Source organism: Ornithorhynchus anatinus, chromosome 3, assembly GCF_004115215.2.
Source record: "Ornithorhynchus anatinus isolate Pmale09 chromosome 3, mOrnAna1.pri.v4, whole genome shotgun sequence".
Taxonomy (NCBI): Eukaryota; Metazoa; Chordata; class Mammalia; order Monotremata; family Ornithorhynchidae; genus Ornithorhynchus; species Ornithorhynchus anatinus.
In genome coordinates this window covers 32,813,416-32,832,497 of record NC_041730.1, presented here as the reverse complement: position 1 = coordinate 32,832,497, position 19,082 = coordinate 32,813,416, and the positions used below count along the sequence as shown (strand labels likewise).

General features: G+C 44.4%; 1 protein-coding gene across 1 annotated transcript; it reads right to left on the bottom strand.

Moving 5' to 3' along the window:
- Positions 1-8,893: 8,893 nt before the first annotated feature.
- Positions 8,894-16,281, bottom strand: FGF19 (fibroblast growth factor 19). The gene is made up of 3 exons (XM_029059488.2): positions 15,181-16,281; positions 13,092-13,195; positions 8,894-10,595 (listed from the first exon to the last, which is right to left on the bottom strand). The coding sequence occupies exons 1-3, from the start codon at positions 15,458-15,460 to the stop codon at positions 10,272-10,274; spliced, it is 708 nt and encodes a 235-aa protein (XP_028915321.1). The 5' UTR covers positions 15,461-16,281; the 3' UTR covers positions 8,894-10,271.
- Between the last annotated feature and the right edge of the window lie 2,801 nt (positions 16,282-19,082).

The window sequence follows — 19,082 nt, the reverse complement described above, 5'->3', positions numbered from 1 at the left end:
AACGTGGCTGTTTATTGTTGTATTGTATTTTCCCAAGCGATTAGTACAGTGCTCTGCACACACTAAGTCCTCAATAAATACAATTGAATGAATGAATAAATAAATAACATTGATTGATTCCCATCTATCCTTCCCTAGTCATGCAAACAGGGATTTGGGCTCTACATTAAAGTATCCAGAATAATCCAGAATAATAAATAAACAAATAAGATATTTGTTAAGCACTTATTATGTGCCAAGCACTGTTCTAAGCACAGAGGTAGATACAAGATAATCAGATTGGACCCAGTCCCTGTCCCATATGGCTTACAGTCTCAATCCACATTTTACAGATGAGGTAACTGAGGCCTGTAGAAGTGAAGTGACCTGCCCCAGGTCACACAGCAGACAAGTGGAGGAAGCGGTATAAGAACCCATGACCTCTGAATTCCAAGCCCGTGCACCTGTCACTAGGCCAGACAAGTCATTTTTGTTGCCAGTGCAATTTGCATTTTTGCCTCCTTTTGTTCCCCTTTCACTGATCATTGAGATGAATTTAAAATAAGAATAAAATTCATTTTTTTTCCAAAATGTACCAATTTCAAGCAAGTATTTGATTAGGAGGCTAACTTCTGGAATGGGTAATCTTCAATAAGGCTTTTTAGAAGCCTTTTAAAAATCGGTTTGAAGGCCAGTTAAGACTATATTAGTTCAGCTCAACACTAATGATCCAGCCATCCAAATTGTGAGCTCACAGTGGGCAGGGAATGTGTCTCTTATTATATTGTACTCTACCAAACGCTTAGTATGTGCTTTGCAGTAAGCTCTTAAGAAATACAAGTGAATGAATGAATGAATCATTCAAATCTGACAAGCTGATGTATAATGGTAGCTGCAAAAAAGTAAAATTTACTAACAAAATTCCTGAAAGAACTCATAAAGCAAAAGAGAGAAAACAAGTAAAATAGAAGGAAGTTTTGGAGTCAGAGCTGAATTCGTTCTACTAAGAATCAGCTAAATTAAGTCAAGAAATCAACAGAACACTAGCTTTTTGCTGACAGAATGAACAGCAGTCGATGACTATTTACTTGTTCAACACTTGTTCAACAGCTAAATGGACACTAGATGGAGCGAGTGACTTTTGAAATGTTTATATTTTCACACTTCTGTGTCATTTTAACTTTGGGAATCGGTTTCCTTGAACACCACTGGATGGCACCAGTGCTCTTTGCAAGAAAAAGTAGTTTCTGATCCCAGAATCGTGCCGGAAAACTCCAGCCACTGCAGTCGTTAGGTTGGCCAGTCTAGCAGTAGGGGTGGTGAGGTGGAGGTAGTGGTGATGGAGGAGGAGTAATAGGAGCAGCATTTATTGAGCTCCCATTTGGGGCAGTGAACCATAGAAAATTTTAAGAAGTACAGAATAATGGAGCGACCGCAACCACCTTGCACCCTAAAGGGGGTTGTATACTATGTAGCCCATTTTTGAATTGCTTTGTCCTCAGGCCGATAGGGGTCAAACACTTAGTTCAGTGCTCTGCACATAGTAAGCACTCAATAAATACAATTGATTGAATGAATATGGCACTATTATTCATTCAATAGTATTCACTGAACATTTACTGCAAGCATAACAACTAAGCGCTTGGGTGCATACAATTTAATAATAAACCGGCACATTCCCTGCCCTCAGTGAGCACCAGATATCTTTATATTTGGCATTTTTGTTTTCAGCTCTCAGCCTCCCTCCACTTCAGCTCCTGCCACCAAGTTACACCATTCGGAAGAGATGTGGGAAGGAAATGCAAGAGTCTGGATCAACTTAAGTGGTCAGGTGTCCCCACCCCCGGGATTAAAGCTGTAATTACTCTATTATGTATTAGCTCTAGGTTTGGGTGAATGTGGACATTCTCCCACAAAATGGTGCATACGTCATCGTTTTGTTACACTGTTGGTCTGGCATGATGCATGTGACTTCATGAGCATCTTTGTGATCCAGTATCCTAGAGAACTTGTTAGTGGCCACCTTAATAGTCATTCCCATACTTGAAGCATATTTCCTTCCATTCCATGCACTAATCACTCCCAATAAGTACTTTAGGATATTTGATTTATTTATGAAGATTTTCCACAGTTTGCTTTCAAAGTGAAGTTCCTCCAAACCTTGTATACATTTATCCAATAAATGATGCCCAATTGCCACCCTTTCTCCTTGGGCTCATTTAACCAGGTAATGAAGCTGAGATCCTGAGAAATCTTGCTTTGATTAATTTAAAGAAAGAACTTTTCAAAGAGTTTCAGATTTTTTAAATCCAGTTTTACCATTTGCAAAGATTAGTGTGCTGAGTCTATGCTAATATAGATCTTTCTGATTCAAGTTAATTAGGTCACAAAGAGTCCTTGTCCCATAGAGGGATTGCAGTCTAAGTAGGAGGGAGAACAGGTATTGAATGGCCATTTTACAGTTGAAGAAACTGAGGCACAGAGAAGTTAAGTGATTTGACCGAGATCACACAACATACAAGTGGCAGAGCCTGGATGAGAACCCAGGTCCCCTGACATCCAGACCCATGCCCTTTTCACTAGGCCACAACGTCTTCCGAGAATGACCCTAATATGCTCCCAGTTTGACCAGGTTGGGAGCAACATAGATCATTCCTTGAGCTCCTGCTTGAATCTGAAGCTAATACTTGGCCAGATGTGGACTGGAACTGAGAGAGACCATTTGTTTTAGATTTTTTTTTAAGGGAATTTAAGTGCTTACTATGTGGTAGGCACTGTACTAAGTGCTGGGGTAGATATATGCTGATCAGGTTAGACACAGTCCATGTCCCACATGAGACTCACAGTCTAATCTCCATTTTACAGATGAGATAGAGTTACAGAGAAGTTAAGTGAACTCACAAAGTCACAGAACAGACAGGTGGCAGAGACAGGATTAGAACCCAGGTCCTTCAGACTCAGGTCTGTCCTCTATCCACTAGGCCACGCTGCTTCATTTCTCAGATTTCCAATCCATGCAGGGTTCAATTCTAGGTTCCCTAGTCAATGGCAACTCTCAAACCAGGGACAGATGCAGAAATTAGATGCAAAACGTATCCTAATATTTTAATATATTAGTATATTAATCTGCCCCAGTCCTACAGTTCATTATATATGACCCAAATTTCTCAATCTGATTTCAAACCACAACCACTGACTAGTCAGTTTTGTTCCCACCTGTTTTCTTCAACCTATGAGCTCTGGTCTTTTTCACTCCCTCCTCACCCTTCTAAAACTAGTTCTCAAAACATATTTATTGAAGGTGGAAAATTATGAACAAGAAAAGCTGTCAGCTTTGGTGGATGGCCAAGAAGCAGAATACCAGCAAAGTTAAAAGGAAAAGAAGAAGGCTGAACAAATCACTGATGGTAGTAATAGTAATTATTAAGGGCTCACTGTGTGCTAAGCACTGTGCTATGTACTGGAAAAGTAAATGGAGGTGGGTATTAGACATCTGGCTGTGGGAGAGAGGATGTTGACTGACAAATAAGGACATTTAATCACATTAAAGCACTCTATGACCCTATTCATTCATTCATTCAATAGTATTTATTGAGCACTTACTATGTGCAGAGCACTGTACTAAGCACTTGGAATGTACAATTCGGCAACAGATAGAGACAATCCCTGCCCATTGATGGGCTTACAGTCTAACTAGGGGAGACAGATGGACAAAAACAAGACAGCTTCATCATGGTAAATAGAATCAGGGGATGTACACCTCATTAATAAAACAAATAGGGTAATAAAAATATATACAAATGAGCACAGTGCTTAGGGGAGGGGAAGGGAGAGGAGCAGAGGGAAAGGAGGGGAAGGGGGCTTAGCTGAGGGGAGGTGAAGGGGGGATGGGGAGGAGTAGAGGGAAACGGGGAAGCTCAGTCTGGGAAGGCCTCTTTGAGGAGGTGACCCTATGAGTACCACCTATCTGTAATCACTGATTCTCAAATGCTCCAAGCTGATTTATGTAGTTCCCAAGGTCAGTAAATATGGTCCACCCTAATCCCAATTTTAAACCTTCCCTCATCTCGACTAAGGTGAGTTGAATTAGAAAGATTTGGATCATGATGCGAAATCTACCCTCAAACTACCTAATCGCAGTTGTAATTTAGGCAGAGCAAGAAAAACATATGATTGAACAGAAGTCTAAATGCTTGTTGGAAACACAACATATGGTTCAGGATGGGGAAGGTAATAAGCAATTGATAACCGTAAAGCTCTGCTAGATTGAAAGGTCCATGATGGCCAGGATCATGTTCATCTGCTCTCTGATACTCTCCCAAGTGCTTAATACAGCAGTCTGCATGTGTAAGCACTCAATCAATACTACTAACTGATTAAATTCTGCCATGACATAGAAACTGCCAACTTTTTAGGTTAAATGTATGCGAAGCCAAAGGGAATAAAAGAGATGTGGATTCTGGCCAGATTCTGAAAGTTGAGACCTGCTTGAGTATTTTGAAGAATTATAAAATGCTCATTACACATATCCATTCACAAATGATGCTGTAATTGGAGGTGCTGTTGAAAATCGTGCCAGGAAATAAATTCAAATTGAGATTTAAATCTGCAAAATAAGATTTGCACCAGAAAGACTCCCAAGCCCATCTTCAACCCCCTACTTCCCTAGCCTGCTTCCCCATCAGCTAATTAAGGGATGTGGACTTATCCTTGGGGAATTAGCTCTGCAGAATTAGATGAAAATCTTCTCACTCTACCTCTCCAGAAGAATGAAAATCAATCAATAGTATTTACTGAGTGCTTTCTGTGTGCAGAGCACTGTAGTAAGTGCTTGGGAGAGTACAAGATAAGAGAACATGTTCCCTACCATGAGGAGCTCAAAGTCTAGAGGGAAAACAGAGCTCTTTCTCTGCCTCTACCCAAAGAACTCAGTGGGGGGGTTGACTCCTCCTGAAATGGCCCCTGATTGTGCTGCAAGAAAGGTCATGAGTCAGCCCCCTTGCTTCCTGGGAAATGTAATTTCTCCTTTCCTTCAGTACAATTTCCTTACTAACCTTGAACTGGACCTTTTTGACCTTTAAAACACCTAAACTGCTCAGCAAAGACTGACCACAATATAGCAGTTTTACACTTTATATTTTAGCCAATGACACTTGAGATATCATAACATACTGGAAGATTCTGGGCTGAGTGACAGGGTAGTTTTGTAATAAGTAAAACGGATCAAAGAAGACGTCTTTTTCAAAAGGACAAGAGTGTGATCGGGTGGCTCACAGAGAGAAGCTACCTTGGATTTAGATAAAGAAAGCAATGGCAGAGATTGAAAGGGGCCTTAACTCCTAAGCGTAATGCTAATAAATACACAAGCAGATGATAAATTCATTCATTTATTCAATCATATTTATTGAGCACTTACTGTGTGCAGAGCACTGTTCTAAGTGCTCGGAAAGTACAATTCGGCAACAAATAGAGATAATCCCTACCCACAACGGGCTCACAGTTTAGAAGGGGGTTCACAGACAACAAAACAAAACAAGTAGACAGGCATCAATAGCATTAAAAGAAAATAAATAGAATTATATATATACATATATATATGATATATACAAATCAATTGTATTTACTGAGTGTTAGTGTGTGCAGAGCACTGTATTAAACGCTTGCAGGAGTACAACACAACAATATAATAGACGCAGTCCCTGCCCACAGTGAGCTTACAGTCTAGAGGGGGAGAATGATAGATATAGTGACCCTCCTGTCTTTTTCAGAGGTAGTTGTTGCTGTGTATCTGTGTGTGTGTTCATTCATTCATTCAATCATTTATTGAGTGCTTACTGTGTGCAGAGCACTGTTCTAAGCACTTGGGAGAGTACAATAAAAACGTTTAGTTCAGTGCCTGGCACCTAGTAAGCACATTACAAATACCATAGTTATTATTATTATTATGTGCGGGTGAATGTGTGTGTGTGTATGATCCTGGGCTCTTTGGGAATCTAGAATCCTCTATAAGGAGACCTGTGATCTAAGAGGTCTCTAAGGGTTCCGCAGTCCAACATTAATCATGCAGTGCTTTTAGGTTTTATGTCTCTAGATGCCAACTTTTTATCTTGATCGTGGGGTTCCAAAGTGAGGCAATATTTTGGGGGAGAGAGCAAATGGCATTGTTTTTGTTATGTTTTTTATGGTATTGGTTAAGTGCTTACTATGTGCCAGACTAAGCACAGGGTAGACACAAAGTAATCAGGGTGGACACAGTCCATTTACCACATGAGGCTCACAGTCTTAATCCCCATTTTACAGATGAGGTAAGTGAGATTGATTTTCAAAGAGCCCCTGTGTCAGAAAGACCAGATTTTGGAGCTTTCCAAGCCTACTTTAAAGCTATAGAGTCCAGCCCCCAAAAGTGGTGGCAACAAAGATAATGGAAATTCCTGAGAGCAGTAGCGGTGGAGATAGCAACTGTGCTATGTAGTTGTAGGAAGCAGGAGCAGTAATGGTCAGGCACAGCCCCTCCTCTCTGCCATGGTCACCTTTACCTCAAGCCCTGGGTTTTCAACGGGCTGTGCTCTCCTCTACCTTATGCAACGTGGCATTCGCCTTTTAATCAATTATTCTTACCATCTCTACCCGCTGACCAGGCATTATGGGACCTTGAACAGGGAGGTTCTTTCAAAAGCCTGAGAAATTTTTCTAAAATGTGCTTTGTCACTCATTTCACAAAAATCAAGGTAACTGTTGGTCATGAGTTAAGTTAGATGCCAAAGCCACAATCCAGATAAACTGGCATCCAGATTTTTTTGTAATAATTACCATTTACTGAGGTAAACATAAATGCCATATGAACTCACTGTCAACAACATCCCACTTTCTGTCTAGTACCATGTAGTATGAATTTAACTTTGAATTGCTCTAAAAAATTATTTCAGTAGCTGTTTGAAAAAGGAAATTTTGTTCTTTGGTAGCTTTGAAAGGATTGATTAAGTTCTGAACTTTCAAAAGAGCCAAGATATTGCCCATGACCTTTTTTGTAAGTAAGTATCATGAAGGCAAAGTTCAGATGAACTATTTTTATTCTGAAATAGTATTGCAAAATTAATCAATTTCCTTCTATATATCATTAGATTCAGTCCTTTTTCTTTTTCTAAGTGAGAAAGAAATACTACCCCTATAATAATTATAGTATTTAAGCGCTTAATATGTTCTGTGCACTGAACTAAGCACTGGGATAAATATAAGATACCAGGTTGGATTAATCCCTGTTCCTCTTGGGGGTCACAGTCTAAATAGGAGGGAGTAGGATTTAACCTCCATTTTACAGATGAGGAAACTGAGGCACAGAGAAGTTAAATGACTAGCCCAAGGTCACACAGCAGACATGTGATGGAGCTGGGATTAGAACCCAGGTCCTGTGACTTCCAGGCCTGGGCTCTTTCCTCTAGACCATGCATTTCCCCTATACATAGAGAGATCAATTCATATTATGACTATTTCAATCGGTCTTGAAATTGTTAAATAATCAATATCATTTCTCCGTTAAATATTTGAAAATTTAAACTAAAATTTGGGTGTTTCAGTCCAAAGACTACTTAACTTTTCTAATAACTTACACCGTAATAAAACTCCTAAGTATATTTATATAGCACCTATTATCTTTGACAAGCCTGATATTTTATCTTTAGGTAACAATAATGCTGTATCTTGAATTTATAAAACACCTTCCTTATGAGGAGTTCAAAGCAATTAAGATCTTATTTATCTTCACATTATCCCTCTGAGGTATGGAACATGTCTTGGGGCAAGGGTGTTTCCGAGGATAGAACTTTGCTTTGAAAGTAGTTTCTGCGGCTTTCTCTGTAGGGGGATAGGCCTAATTCTAAGGTCCAATCAAACATTAGCAGATTTAGTGCCATGTAGACCATAGGGACTTAGACAGGCACACATTACTAGCCCCTAGCACCCTGAAATCATTACATCTGCATCTGAGTTCTAATCCCATCTCTGCTACTTACCTGAAGTGTGACCTAGGACAAGTCACTTAACTTCTCTGCACCTCAATTTCCTCATCTGTAAAATTGGGATTAAATCCCTGATCTTCCTCCCCCTTACCCTATGAACCCAGTGAGGGAAAGGTACTGCATCTGAACTGATTATCTTGGATCTACCCCAATACGTAGTGTTGTGCTTGGCCCATAGTAGGTATTCAATAATAATCATCATCATTACAATTGTTACTACAGGTATTACGATTAGTATTATCTTGATCTGCCTAACTGATCCAGAACACTCAGTTGCCTTACACTGCTGACATCTCATGGGACTTCAAAGCCAATTTGCAGAAACCAGGATTCTTGGGCCACAGGAGACAGAAGAAGCAATCTCACAGAAAAAAATACTGTCTCTGCCTACCATTTTTTTTTCCATTAGTTAATCAATGACATTTATTGAGCATTTACTGTGTGCAGAGCACTATACTATGCACTTGGGAGAGTACAAATACAAAATTATTATTATTAATTCTGTTAAAGAAGGAGCTGACTAAACTGGAAAACAGAGTTTGAAAATTGAGGCAACTATGTGATTAGTTCAGAACAAAACTGACTATGGGCCTGAGTTATCCACATACTTATTCATTTCCCCATTTCACACTGCTAGGGTATACTAGACATGTGCAGATACAAAGAACACCAAACAGATTTTGGTTCTGGAGGATCTTCTGTATGTACTTGAGCCGGAGATTTGTTTCCATTCTCTAGAATTCCCCAGATTGGGTATTATAATCTGTCTTCTTCCTTCTCCCTTCTATTCCTTAATTTTCAGAAACCTGAATCAATGCCAAAATATCCACCACCTGGACATCACCAGGACAGCCTTAAAATACCAATGGCACCATATTTAGTAACAAAAAACAGTATACTTAGGTACAAACAAATCCCATTTAATGTAGAAAACAACTTCTATGAATACATAAATAGAATTTTGAGTATAAATAAAGTAAGAAAATAAAGAGATGTCTCTATTCAAAATAAATTACTTATAAATATATTGATAACTAAGTGCTAGGAAAAGAAAATTCTAAAAATTCCCCAAACTGTTTTCCATTGAACAGTACCTATTGTAAAAAGTGAATTTCCCTAGATTTTTTTTCCTGGAAGAAATTTTCTTCAATTCCGATATGCATTAGCTGGTGTGCTTAAGACAGCAGTAAAAAAAATTCTATACATTTAGAATTGCCCTGAATTATCTCCAGCATTGACTGAAGGGAGTATATTGGGTTCATGTATGACTTCTCTAAGAATGAAGCAGAGTTTCAATAGCTGGGGAACACGCTAGGCAACAAAAATTCTGTTTTCATAAATAGCTGAGGTATAGAGAAAAAGGGAAGAGAAACAGAAAGGAAGCAAAGGGTATGAATTACAGTGTTATTCAAAAGTCTAGAAAGCTCAATTTTCCCTCAAGCAGCATAAGTCATTCTCCTCTATTTAATAATTTGGGAATTCCCAAAGGGTTACATAGAGTGAGAACAGACTCCAAGTTAATACTATGTTGTTACCTGGCTACTTTCTGTTTCTCTTTAGATTTCTTTTAAGAGGGAATAAAGTGATCATTAACTCCAAACCCTTTACTTTAGTTTTTTTCCACTCGATGAGACCACAGCTCAAGAAAAAAAAAAATTCTCATCCGGTAGCAGTGGGCAGAAACCTTGAAGAGCTTTATCTCCTAGTGGTATTCTGATATAGCATGAAGACCAAAAGCTTCTCTTCCATTATCTTTGAAAACTGGGATGAGGAGCCTACTTCAAAAATCAAGAGAAGCTCCAGGACGTCCAGACTTAGCCGAGTCTTTCCCTTTTGGAAGGATCCTGGAGAAACCAAGCTATCACTTGAATACCGGTTTCAGGGACATGGCTTGGTTTAGCACATCCAGGCTAAAAGGAAGTCCAACCACCCTATGTTGTTGGGCATAACAACGTAGGCATAACATTCAGTTGGCAATTATCTGAACAGAAGGAAAGAGAGGGGACCAGGTTTAGGGTACGATCTAGTTAATCACCAGAAAGATGTGGAATATTGCTTATTTACACATTCTAAACATTGCTACTGTTCAAACTAAATAGTACCTTGGCCCAGAAATGATTTTCTTAAGAACAGTGTCTATGACTAGCCCTCAGAACCCACTGCAAGAGGGTTGCAGGTGGCTCAAGAAACAGGTCTCTTCCTGCAGTCTGTGCTCAGTGGCCAAAATCCTGATTCCCTTGTCCTGTGGCCACAGTTTAGACCCAGTGTCAGCTTGAGTTATTTCTGAAAGCTGGGGCTCTTTACAGGGGACAGTTTAGGGGCAATTCTAAATGGGTCCATGCTGTCAGTTTCCAGAGGTGAGGAAAATATATCTGATTCAAAGTAATCGGCATAGTCCCCAAACTCTGCTGGCTCCACAGGCACTGTGTTGATCATTGGCAAGAAACGAGAAAGAGGCAGAAAGTCTCTTCCTTTGAATTGCTGCCTTTGTTTGGCGCTGCTTAAAGAAACAGGAACACCATATTTCTTAGATTTATACACATTGTAGCCATCTGGACGTATTTCCTCTTCAAAAGCACAGTCTTCTGCAGAATACCAAATCTGGGGAGAAAGAACCAAGTAACATTAAATATATGCATTTTTCTATTATAATTCATATACATACATATACATACACATACATAAATATATATATACATATTATTCCAACTTTGGCATGGAATGATTAGTGGATGTGGAAATGCAGATAAAAACTTTGCACTAGAGATCATCTTTGTCCTATATTGAGTGGGCAAGTTGAGAGTTTATACCTCATATTTATACAAAAGATGGATGATATATTTTAATCAATGATTAGCCTCATTTAGGTATCAGTCCCAAAATAAACCATTTTCAGGTTACCAATCAAGTTTCCAAACACTAGTACATATTTTATCATTGCTAATGATTTTGAAAACTTATTTAACTTACCACTTACTGTTGCTTTTAAAACTAAATTCCTACCTTTTTACATCATTTCTATAATAAAAGGTGTTGCTTTTAACACAAAGTTCCTACGTTTTTACATCACTTCTGTAATAAAGGTCTTCCTACAGCTACCATGTTATTTTTGTCACAGTCAATAGAGGTTACTGAACTACAGGTCAAAAACTGAGAGTTACTGATTATGCCTTGGTCTTTAATGATGCAACACATTGCTCCCATGTTAATTTGTAATAAAGTCACTAGGATATATTGGAAGCTGCTAAATTTTGAATGTCTTGGTCACAGTCTGACAATAATGAAAAAAACTGATTGTGTGGAGTTCTTCAAACTAAATGTAGTTTAGGAAATTACGTATCGTTTGTAACACAGCAGCATATTGCCATTTCAGAGTACCTAGATAGACAGAATTACTTAAAAATTAGAATTGAACTTCTAAACTATGTTGAATGTGAATAGGTGAGTCAGATGACTTACCTTGACCAGGGTGGATTCACACACTCTTGGTTTCTGTTGTTATACTTTGGTTTTATGGCTACCCTCCTGAGCACTTAGTACAGTGCTCTACACACCGTAAGTGCTCAAACAATATGATTGATTGATGTATAGGTAACTCTCAAATGGAATTTCTCTCTCAACCCTCTAAAGTGAGAACTATTACATTAGCTCCCTAAAACCAGTACAACAGTGCTAAGGAGCAAAAGTCAAAAAGTCAAAATTTGAAACAACAAATGCCACAACAGTGTTGTTTAGAGTTGTGTTAGCAATTGAAATATTATGAATCTTAGATTTCAATTTGAATGCTTTAACTTCCTACTTTCCTTCACAGTCCCTTAACCCATGAATTTAACATAATAATATTATTTTTAACATGTTAATCCCTGAACGTGATGCCAGATGTTGTACAAATGGTCTTGGACACAAAACTAAATTTTGTAAGAAAATAAAAGCTTGTGTTGTATTTCACAGAAGGGTTTAATTTAGGTCAATCAAAGCAGGACATTTAGTCCCAGAGAACATTGCTTCTATAGTATGCTCTGACTAGGTGTTGCAAGACCACCCCAGGCATGCTAGCACACATGAATTGATTGCTCTGGGAACATACGGAGTTGTTAACAACTGAATCTCTCTCAAGAACTCAGGTTTGCTATTTTTCATAGTGCAAAGGAACCAAATGGACACTGTTGATCACAGGTAAAATGAGAGGACAGGTGATTTTTTTTTCTTTGAGGGTGTCTTTGTTTCGTGAAATTCTAGCTAAAGAAACAGCAGTCTCCTGTTTCTTTGACTTGCATACATTGCATCAGGAATCATTTCATCCCATTTTCTGAGGCTTTATGGATGGTCTCCTCTAGAACTAAACATTGAGTAACAGAATCCACTATAACACTAGATATATTCCATTATTATTTGGAAGATCAGAATTGCAACAGCTCATACATTTTAGAGCATTTCTGACAGAAATGTATTCATATTTTTTTAAACTGGAATAAAAATAGATCTGTATTTCTCAGCACCAGGCTTAGAGTGGAAGTTTAAATTGATGATGCCATTTGGGATTAATGAAAGCTTGTTCCAGGTAGCAGTTATAACAAACCTACAATAAACAATCTTTTATTCTGTGGCTTTAAAATCACTTTTAAAGAATGGAACTGCTCAGTTTGTGAGCATGAATTTGCTTTGGTTTCCTGGCAATAGCAAAAATTACTTCATTTTTTAGATGGAAACATTTGGGAGAACTGCCTGATTTTCCTCCTTAACCAAAACAGAACCTGATCCGCTGTCTTCAACACGCATCTCTTCTCTGCTTGGGGAGCTCGACTCGGACCTCGAGGGCTGGGTGTGCCAGTAAAAGTGTGGATGTTTGATGTGATCACTGCCAGCTCCCCTAAATTGAATAACAATCCCGGCTTTGCCGGGACCCTCCGGGAATTAGGATCTTCTGCCTTGTTTCAGTCTAGCGGGTCATGCAAATGTCCACTCTTCCCTCGTCTCTAATTCCTTTAACTTTTCTGACTGTGGTCACTGGCGACCCTAAGGTAGCAAGCACTCTCTTCACACTGGTGGAAACCCACCGGCTCCGGTTTCCCCTCCAGGGGTTCTTGAGAAACTCACCTGCCCATGGAGTTTTCCATCCTCTTCCATGCAGAGGTACCGAGAGCTGTGGACCCCTTTGATGGCCACCGTGCGCACGGCCACCGCCTTGATCTCCAGCAGACCTAGGCAAAACCACACAGGAAAGCATGGGCCCAGAGGGGGAGAAACGGGGGAGGGGGTAGAGGGAATGTGTGGGAGAGGGACTTTCCAACCAAGTTGGGCAAATCGCTCTGGCTTGGTCCCCAGAAGCAGCGTGGCTTAGAGGAAAGAGCCCGGGCTTGGGAGTCAGAGGTCGTGGGTTCTAATCCTGACTCTGCTACTTGTCTGCTGTGGGACCTTGTGCAAGTCACTTAACTTCTCTGTGCCTCCGTGACGTCATCTGTAAAAATAGGGATTAAAAAAATGTGAGCCCCATGTGGGACAACCTGATTACCCTGTATCTACCCAAGCGCTTAGAACGGTGCCCGGCACAAAGTAAGCGCTTAACAAATACCATCATTATTATTATTATTAATAGCATTCGTCAAGAGCTTACTGTGTCCCGAGCGTTGTACTGAGCGCCAGAAAGGCATACAGAATTGAGAACTGAACGGGTCGTGTTTTCGACCAACCAATACTCTTTATTACTGAGCGCTTGCTGTGGCAGAGCGCTGTATTCAGCGCTTAGAACGGTGCTTGGCACAAAGTAAGCGCTTAACGAATGCCATTATTATTACTAAAACCTTGAGGGAGTTTAGTGCAAAAGAGTAGGTATAGACGATCCCTGCCCACAGGGAGCTAACAGCCTAGGGTAGCAATTCCAGGACGAGAGAGACGGATCTCTATCTGCCTTTTTATACGAGCGAGCAAAGACCTTGGAATTAATGATAATTGTGGAATTTGCTAAGCGCTTATTACATGCCGGACACTGCATTAAGCGCTGGGGAGGATACGAGCCAATCGGGCTATGAGGTGAATTGTGAGTGAAATGAATCTTTCCTCGACGCTGATTCCGACTATCCGGAGTCTTTGGGTCCAGGCATAATAGGAATAATATGAATAATAATAGCTATAATAGGTCCGAAGCCCCACCCCATCCGTCCGTTCGTCCCTAGCCCTGGACCCCAGGGAGGGGGGAGTGGAGAGGACCACTCCTCCTCTGGACTGTAAACCCGCTGTGGGCAGAGGAATGTGTCTGCGATATTACTTATATAATAAGGGCATTTGTTAAGCGCGATACTGTTATTATTGACAATATAATAAGGGTATCTGCTAAGTGCTATACTCTTATTATTAACAATATAAGGGTATCTGTTAAGTGCTATACTATTATTATTAACAATATATTAAGCGTATCTGTTAAGCGCTTACTATGTGCCAAGCACCGTCTAAGCGCTGGGATAGACGCGAGGTAATCAGACTGTCCCTCGTGGGGCTGACAGTCTTAATCTCCATCTTAGAGACGAGGAAACTGAGGCACGGGGAAGTTAAGGTCGTTCCGTCGTACTCTCCCAAGCGTTTCGTGCAGCGCTGCGCACCGAGTAAGGGCTCAGCCCTTCCGATCGACGGACCGGAGGGTGGCCGGCAGATCCCGCAGGACCGACCCCCGGCTTGGGGGTCCGGTGGGGAGCGGGGTCCGGTAGGGGGGTCCGGTGGGGGGTCCGGTATAGGGGTCCGGGGGGGTCCGGTATAGGGGTCCGGTGGGGGTGTCCGGTGGGGGTGTCCGGTGGAGGGGTCCGGTGGGGGGTCCGGTATAGGGGTCCGGTGAGGAGGTCCGGTATAGGGGTCCGGTGGGGTGGTCCGGTGGGGGGTCCGGTATAGGGGTCCGGTGGGGGGGTCCGGTGGGGGGGGGGTCCAGTGAGGGTCAGGTGGGAGGGTCCGGTGGAGAGGTCCGGTTGGGGGGGGGTCCGGTGGAGGGGTCCTGTGGGGGGGGTCCGGGGGAGGGGGTCGGTGGAGGGGTCCGGTTTGGGGTGGGGTCCGGTGGAGGGGTCTGGGGAGGGGTCCGGTGGAGGGGGTCGGTGGGGGGGGGTCCGGTGGGGGGGTCCGGTAGGAGGGGTCCGGTTGGGAGTCCGGTGGGGGGGTCCGGTGGGGTCCCGGACCCTGCGGGCCCGGGACTGGTGGCACTTACTGTAGGCGGTCTGGGTCCGGCTGGCGTCCACGGCGCCGTCGGGGTGGATCCGGAGGAAGGAGCCGAAGAGTCCGCGCTTGCCGGCCGTGTAGAGGTGTCGGAGGCGGATGGGCTCCCCCCAGCCGTAGTGGACGTGCGGACCCGCGTCGGACAAGGGCAGGCAGCCCACGGACGCAGCCAGCAGCCCCAGCCCGGCCAGGGCCAGGGCCAGGCCCGGGACAGGGACAGGGACAGGGACAGGGACAGGGGCCGCGCAACGCTCGCCCCGACCGCTCCCCATCGCCGCCAGGCCCCTCGCCCGGGGGACGGATGGACGGATGACCGGCTGGATGGATGGATGGATGACCGGCTGGATGGATGGATGGATAGATGACCGGCCGGCTGGATGGATGGATGACCGGCTGGCTGGATGGATAGATGACCGGCTGGATGGATGGATGGATGACCGGCCGGCTGGATGGATGGATGACCGGCCGGCTGGATGACCGGCTGGACGGATGAGCAGACGGATGACCGCCTGGCTGGATGACCGGCCGGCTGGATGGCTAGATGACCGGCTGGCTGGCTGGATGACCGGCTGGACGGCTGACCGGCCGGCCGGCTCCCTGGCGCTGAAAGAGGGGCGGCCCAGCGCGGCCCAGCGCTCCCACGCACAACACCGCACCCCGCACCGCCACAAGACACACCAAGCAAGCACGCAGCTCCCACGCCGCCCGCTGCTGGGACACGCGCTCACACACACACACCCAGACACGCACAACTCGCACACTCAAGCTCTCAGGAAGATCCAGACCCGCACAGCACCAACACGTCCGCTGCTAGGACACAACACACAGACACACACACAGGCTCTCACCCCCACTCAGGCTGTCAGGGACAGCCAGGCCCGCACAGCGCTAAGGCGCCGGCTGCTAGGACACAACACACACACACACACACACTCCCTCACACATACACCCAGACCAACACACACACACACACCCTCACACATACACCCAGACAAACACACACACACACACACACACACCCTGAGGCTGTCAGGACCAGCCAGCCCCGCTCAGCGCCGAAGCTGCGACCCGCGGGCGCCCGCGCCTAGTCCAGCGCCCCGGAGGATGCTGAGGAGGCCCAGCCCTCAGGCCTTTTATAAGGCTCCTTATCGGCCCATCGATTAGGGCTTCCAATATCGAGGGTATTTCGTATCAGAGGATTACATCACCTCTTCTCCGCCCCGCCCCGCACCTCCCCGCGGCTCCCGGCCGGGGCCCTTTGCCCGATGAGGCGGCGGGGGGCGGTGCGGACCCTCCCGGAGGAGGGGGGCAGCCGGAGGGAGAGGGGGTCGGGCCCCCCAGCTGGACACCACGACCTGCTCCCCCCTTTCCCCCCCTTTTTGCCGGGGGGAGGGGCGGGAGAGGAGGGAGGGAGGATGGAGAGGCGAGAGGGCTATAATAATGTTGGTATTTGTTAAGCGCTCACTATGTGCGGAGCACTGTTCTAAGCGCTGGGGTAGGTACGGGGTAATCAGGTTGTCCCACGTGAGGCTCACAGTTCATCCCCATTTTCCAGATGAGGTAACTGAGGCACAGAAAAGGGAAGCGACTTGCCCCCGGTCACACAGCTGACAAGTGGCAGAGCCGGGATCATGCCCTCGGCACGAGGGAGAGCCGGGCACTCCGCTTTTAATAATGATAATATTATTTGTTAAGCGCTTAGTATGTGCGAAGCACTATTCTAAGCATTGGGGGGGAGTACAGGGCCATCAGGTTGTCCCACGTGGGGCTCACAGTCTTCATCCCCATTTTACAGAGGAGGGAACTGAGGCCCAGAGAAGTTAAGCGACTTGCCCAAAGTCACACAGCTGACAAGCGGCGGGGTTGGGATTAGAACCCACGGCCTCTGACTCCCAGTCCCGGGCTCTTGCCAGTGAGCCACGCTGCGTTTCTTAGTTGGGTCAGCGCAGCTGTGAGCCCGTTGTGGGCAGGGATCCTCCCGGTTGCCGAATTGATCTTTCCAGGCGCTCAGGACAGTGCCCTGCACACAGTAAGCGCTCCGTAAATGCGACTGAATGAATGAATCCCCTGTTGGGTAGAGATCGTCTCTCTCCGTTGCCCAATTGTTCTTTCCAAGCGCTCAGTACAGTGCCCTGCACACAGTAAGCGCTCGGTAAATACGACTGAACTGAATTGAATTGAATCTGGCTCCGGAGCTCACCCCGACAGAGAGAGAAGGGGCATTTTCTAGGCACGCTGGATTTAGAAAGTCAGACCGGATCGTCTGCCAAAATAAAGGCTGGAGACATTCTAGGGGCAGAAACCAGGGGCAAGAAATATCAGGGGCGGGATGACCAACCACCCCTTCCGGGCGGCATCACAAACCTCCTCCCTGGAAGCCAGGACTAGCTCCTCCATCCCCCTCCGCCCCCCCCCACTTTAATAATAATAATAATTATTATTATTATGGTATTTGTTCAGCGCTTACTATGTGCCAAGCACTCTTCATTTATTCATTCATTCATTCAATCGTATTTATTGAGCGCTTAATGTGTGCTAAAATACAATTCGGTAACGGATAGACACAATCCCTACCCAACGACGGGCTCCCAGTCTAGAAGGAGGGAGGCGGACAACAAAAGTAGACAGGCATCGATAGCATCATTATAAAGAAATAGAATTATAGATCTATACACATCATTAATAAAATAAACAGAATGATGGAATTCTCAGGGCTTTCTGGGCAAGGGGGTGGGTGGGGGGCGTCTCGGGAGCAGGCGGGGACCGTGTGGGTGGGAAGGCAAGGATCTGGGCTGAAAGTTAGCCGGTCCCTCCGTTGACTATTGAACGGTCCTTTTCGACCCCTTTCACTCTTTAGGGCGCCACTCCCATTTGAGAGGAGCTGTGCTGCTCCCGCAACCGAACGTAGCTTTTTCTCACCGTCCTCTTCCGTTTCGACCCTCCTTTGCCATTTCCTTTTAATTTCGTCCTGTCCCCAGCCCTCGCCACCACCTGCTGCCAACCGCAGGCCCAAACGGGGAGCAGGAGGCAGAGAAATCACTGTAAAATCAGTTTCTTCCACCTGAGCCTTTTTACCGTATATCCACTAGATGGCGCTTTCAACTTAATTTCAATCATGAAGACTCCGCCACTTCCCCCCCCCCCCGCACCTCCCCATCCACTCGGATTCCCACCCCCTCTTTCCCCCCTTCTCTTCATGAGAACGGCAACTGGAGTTCGTAATTCTGAAAGCCTTTCGATCCGACATCCTCTAAAAGTCGAGAAGTGAAATAACTCGCAACCCTGAGTATAGAAAATATCTTTTGGCTGGCACTCTGGGTGTTGCGTGGATTATTCAGTAGTGAAATCCAACTTGTTTTGTAATTTATAAAAGAGAACCCTGAAATGACCCCAGAAACGTAGCTTAATGAAAAAGAAAATAAAAGCTGGAAGGGGATGGTGGTGGTAAAAAAATGAAAAAAAACCTGTGACTCCGAATGGCTGTCAACGGGCCCACCCCAGTTTCGGCCTGATGCCTTTTCTTCCCTACTGACTCCCGACGCGTGGTTACATTGAAGTGACAATGGCAGTTCTTGGCTTTGTGAGCCTGGGGCCCCTCAACAGTTGTGCATGCTACTCATCCTGGCGTGCATAGTTCAAGGTATGGTCTCAGCCACACACATCAAGTGTAAAGAGGTTATATTCTGACATCCGATAACGGGAAAATGCGGTGGGTAGCTGGCGGGGGAGGGGAGGAGGAGAAGGCGCAGGGAGATTTTTATGCATTTCAATGAGCAAAGGGAAAATTAATACAATGGTAAATGACTGGCATTAATAACCGGGAATACAGAAAATGTCACCACTGTAAGTCTTTGAAAGAATACTTATAAAGCTTTCTATACCCAGGGCCCCAAA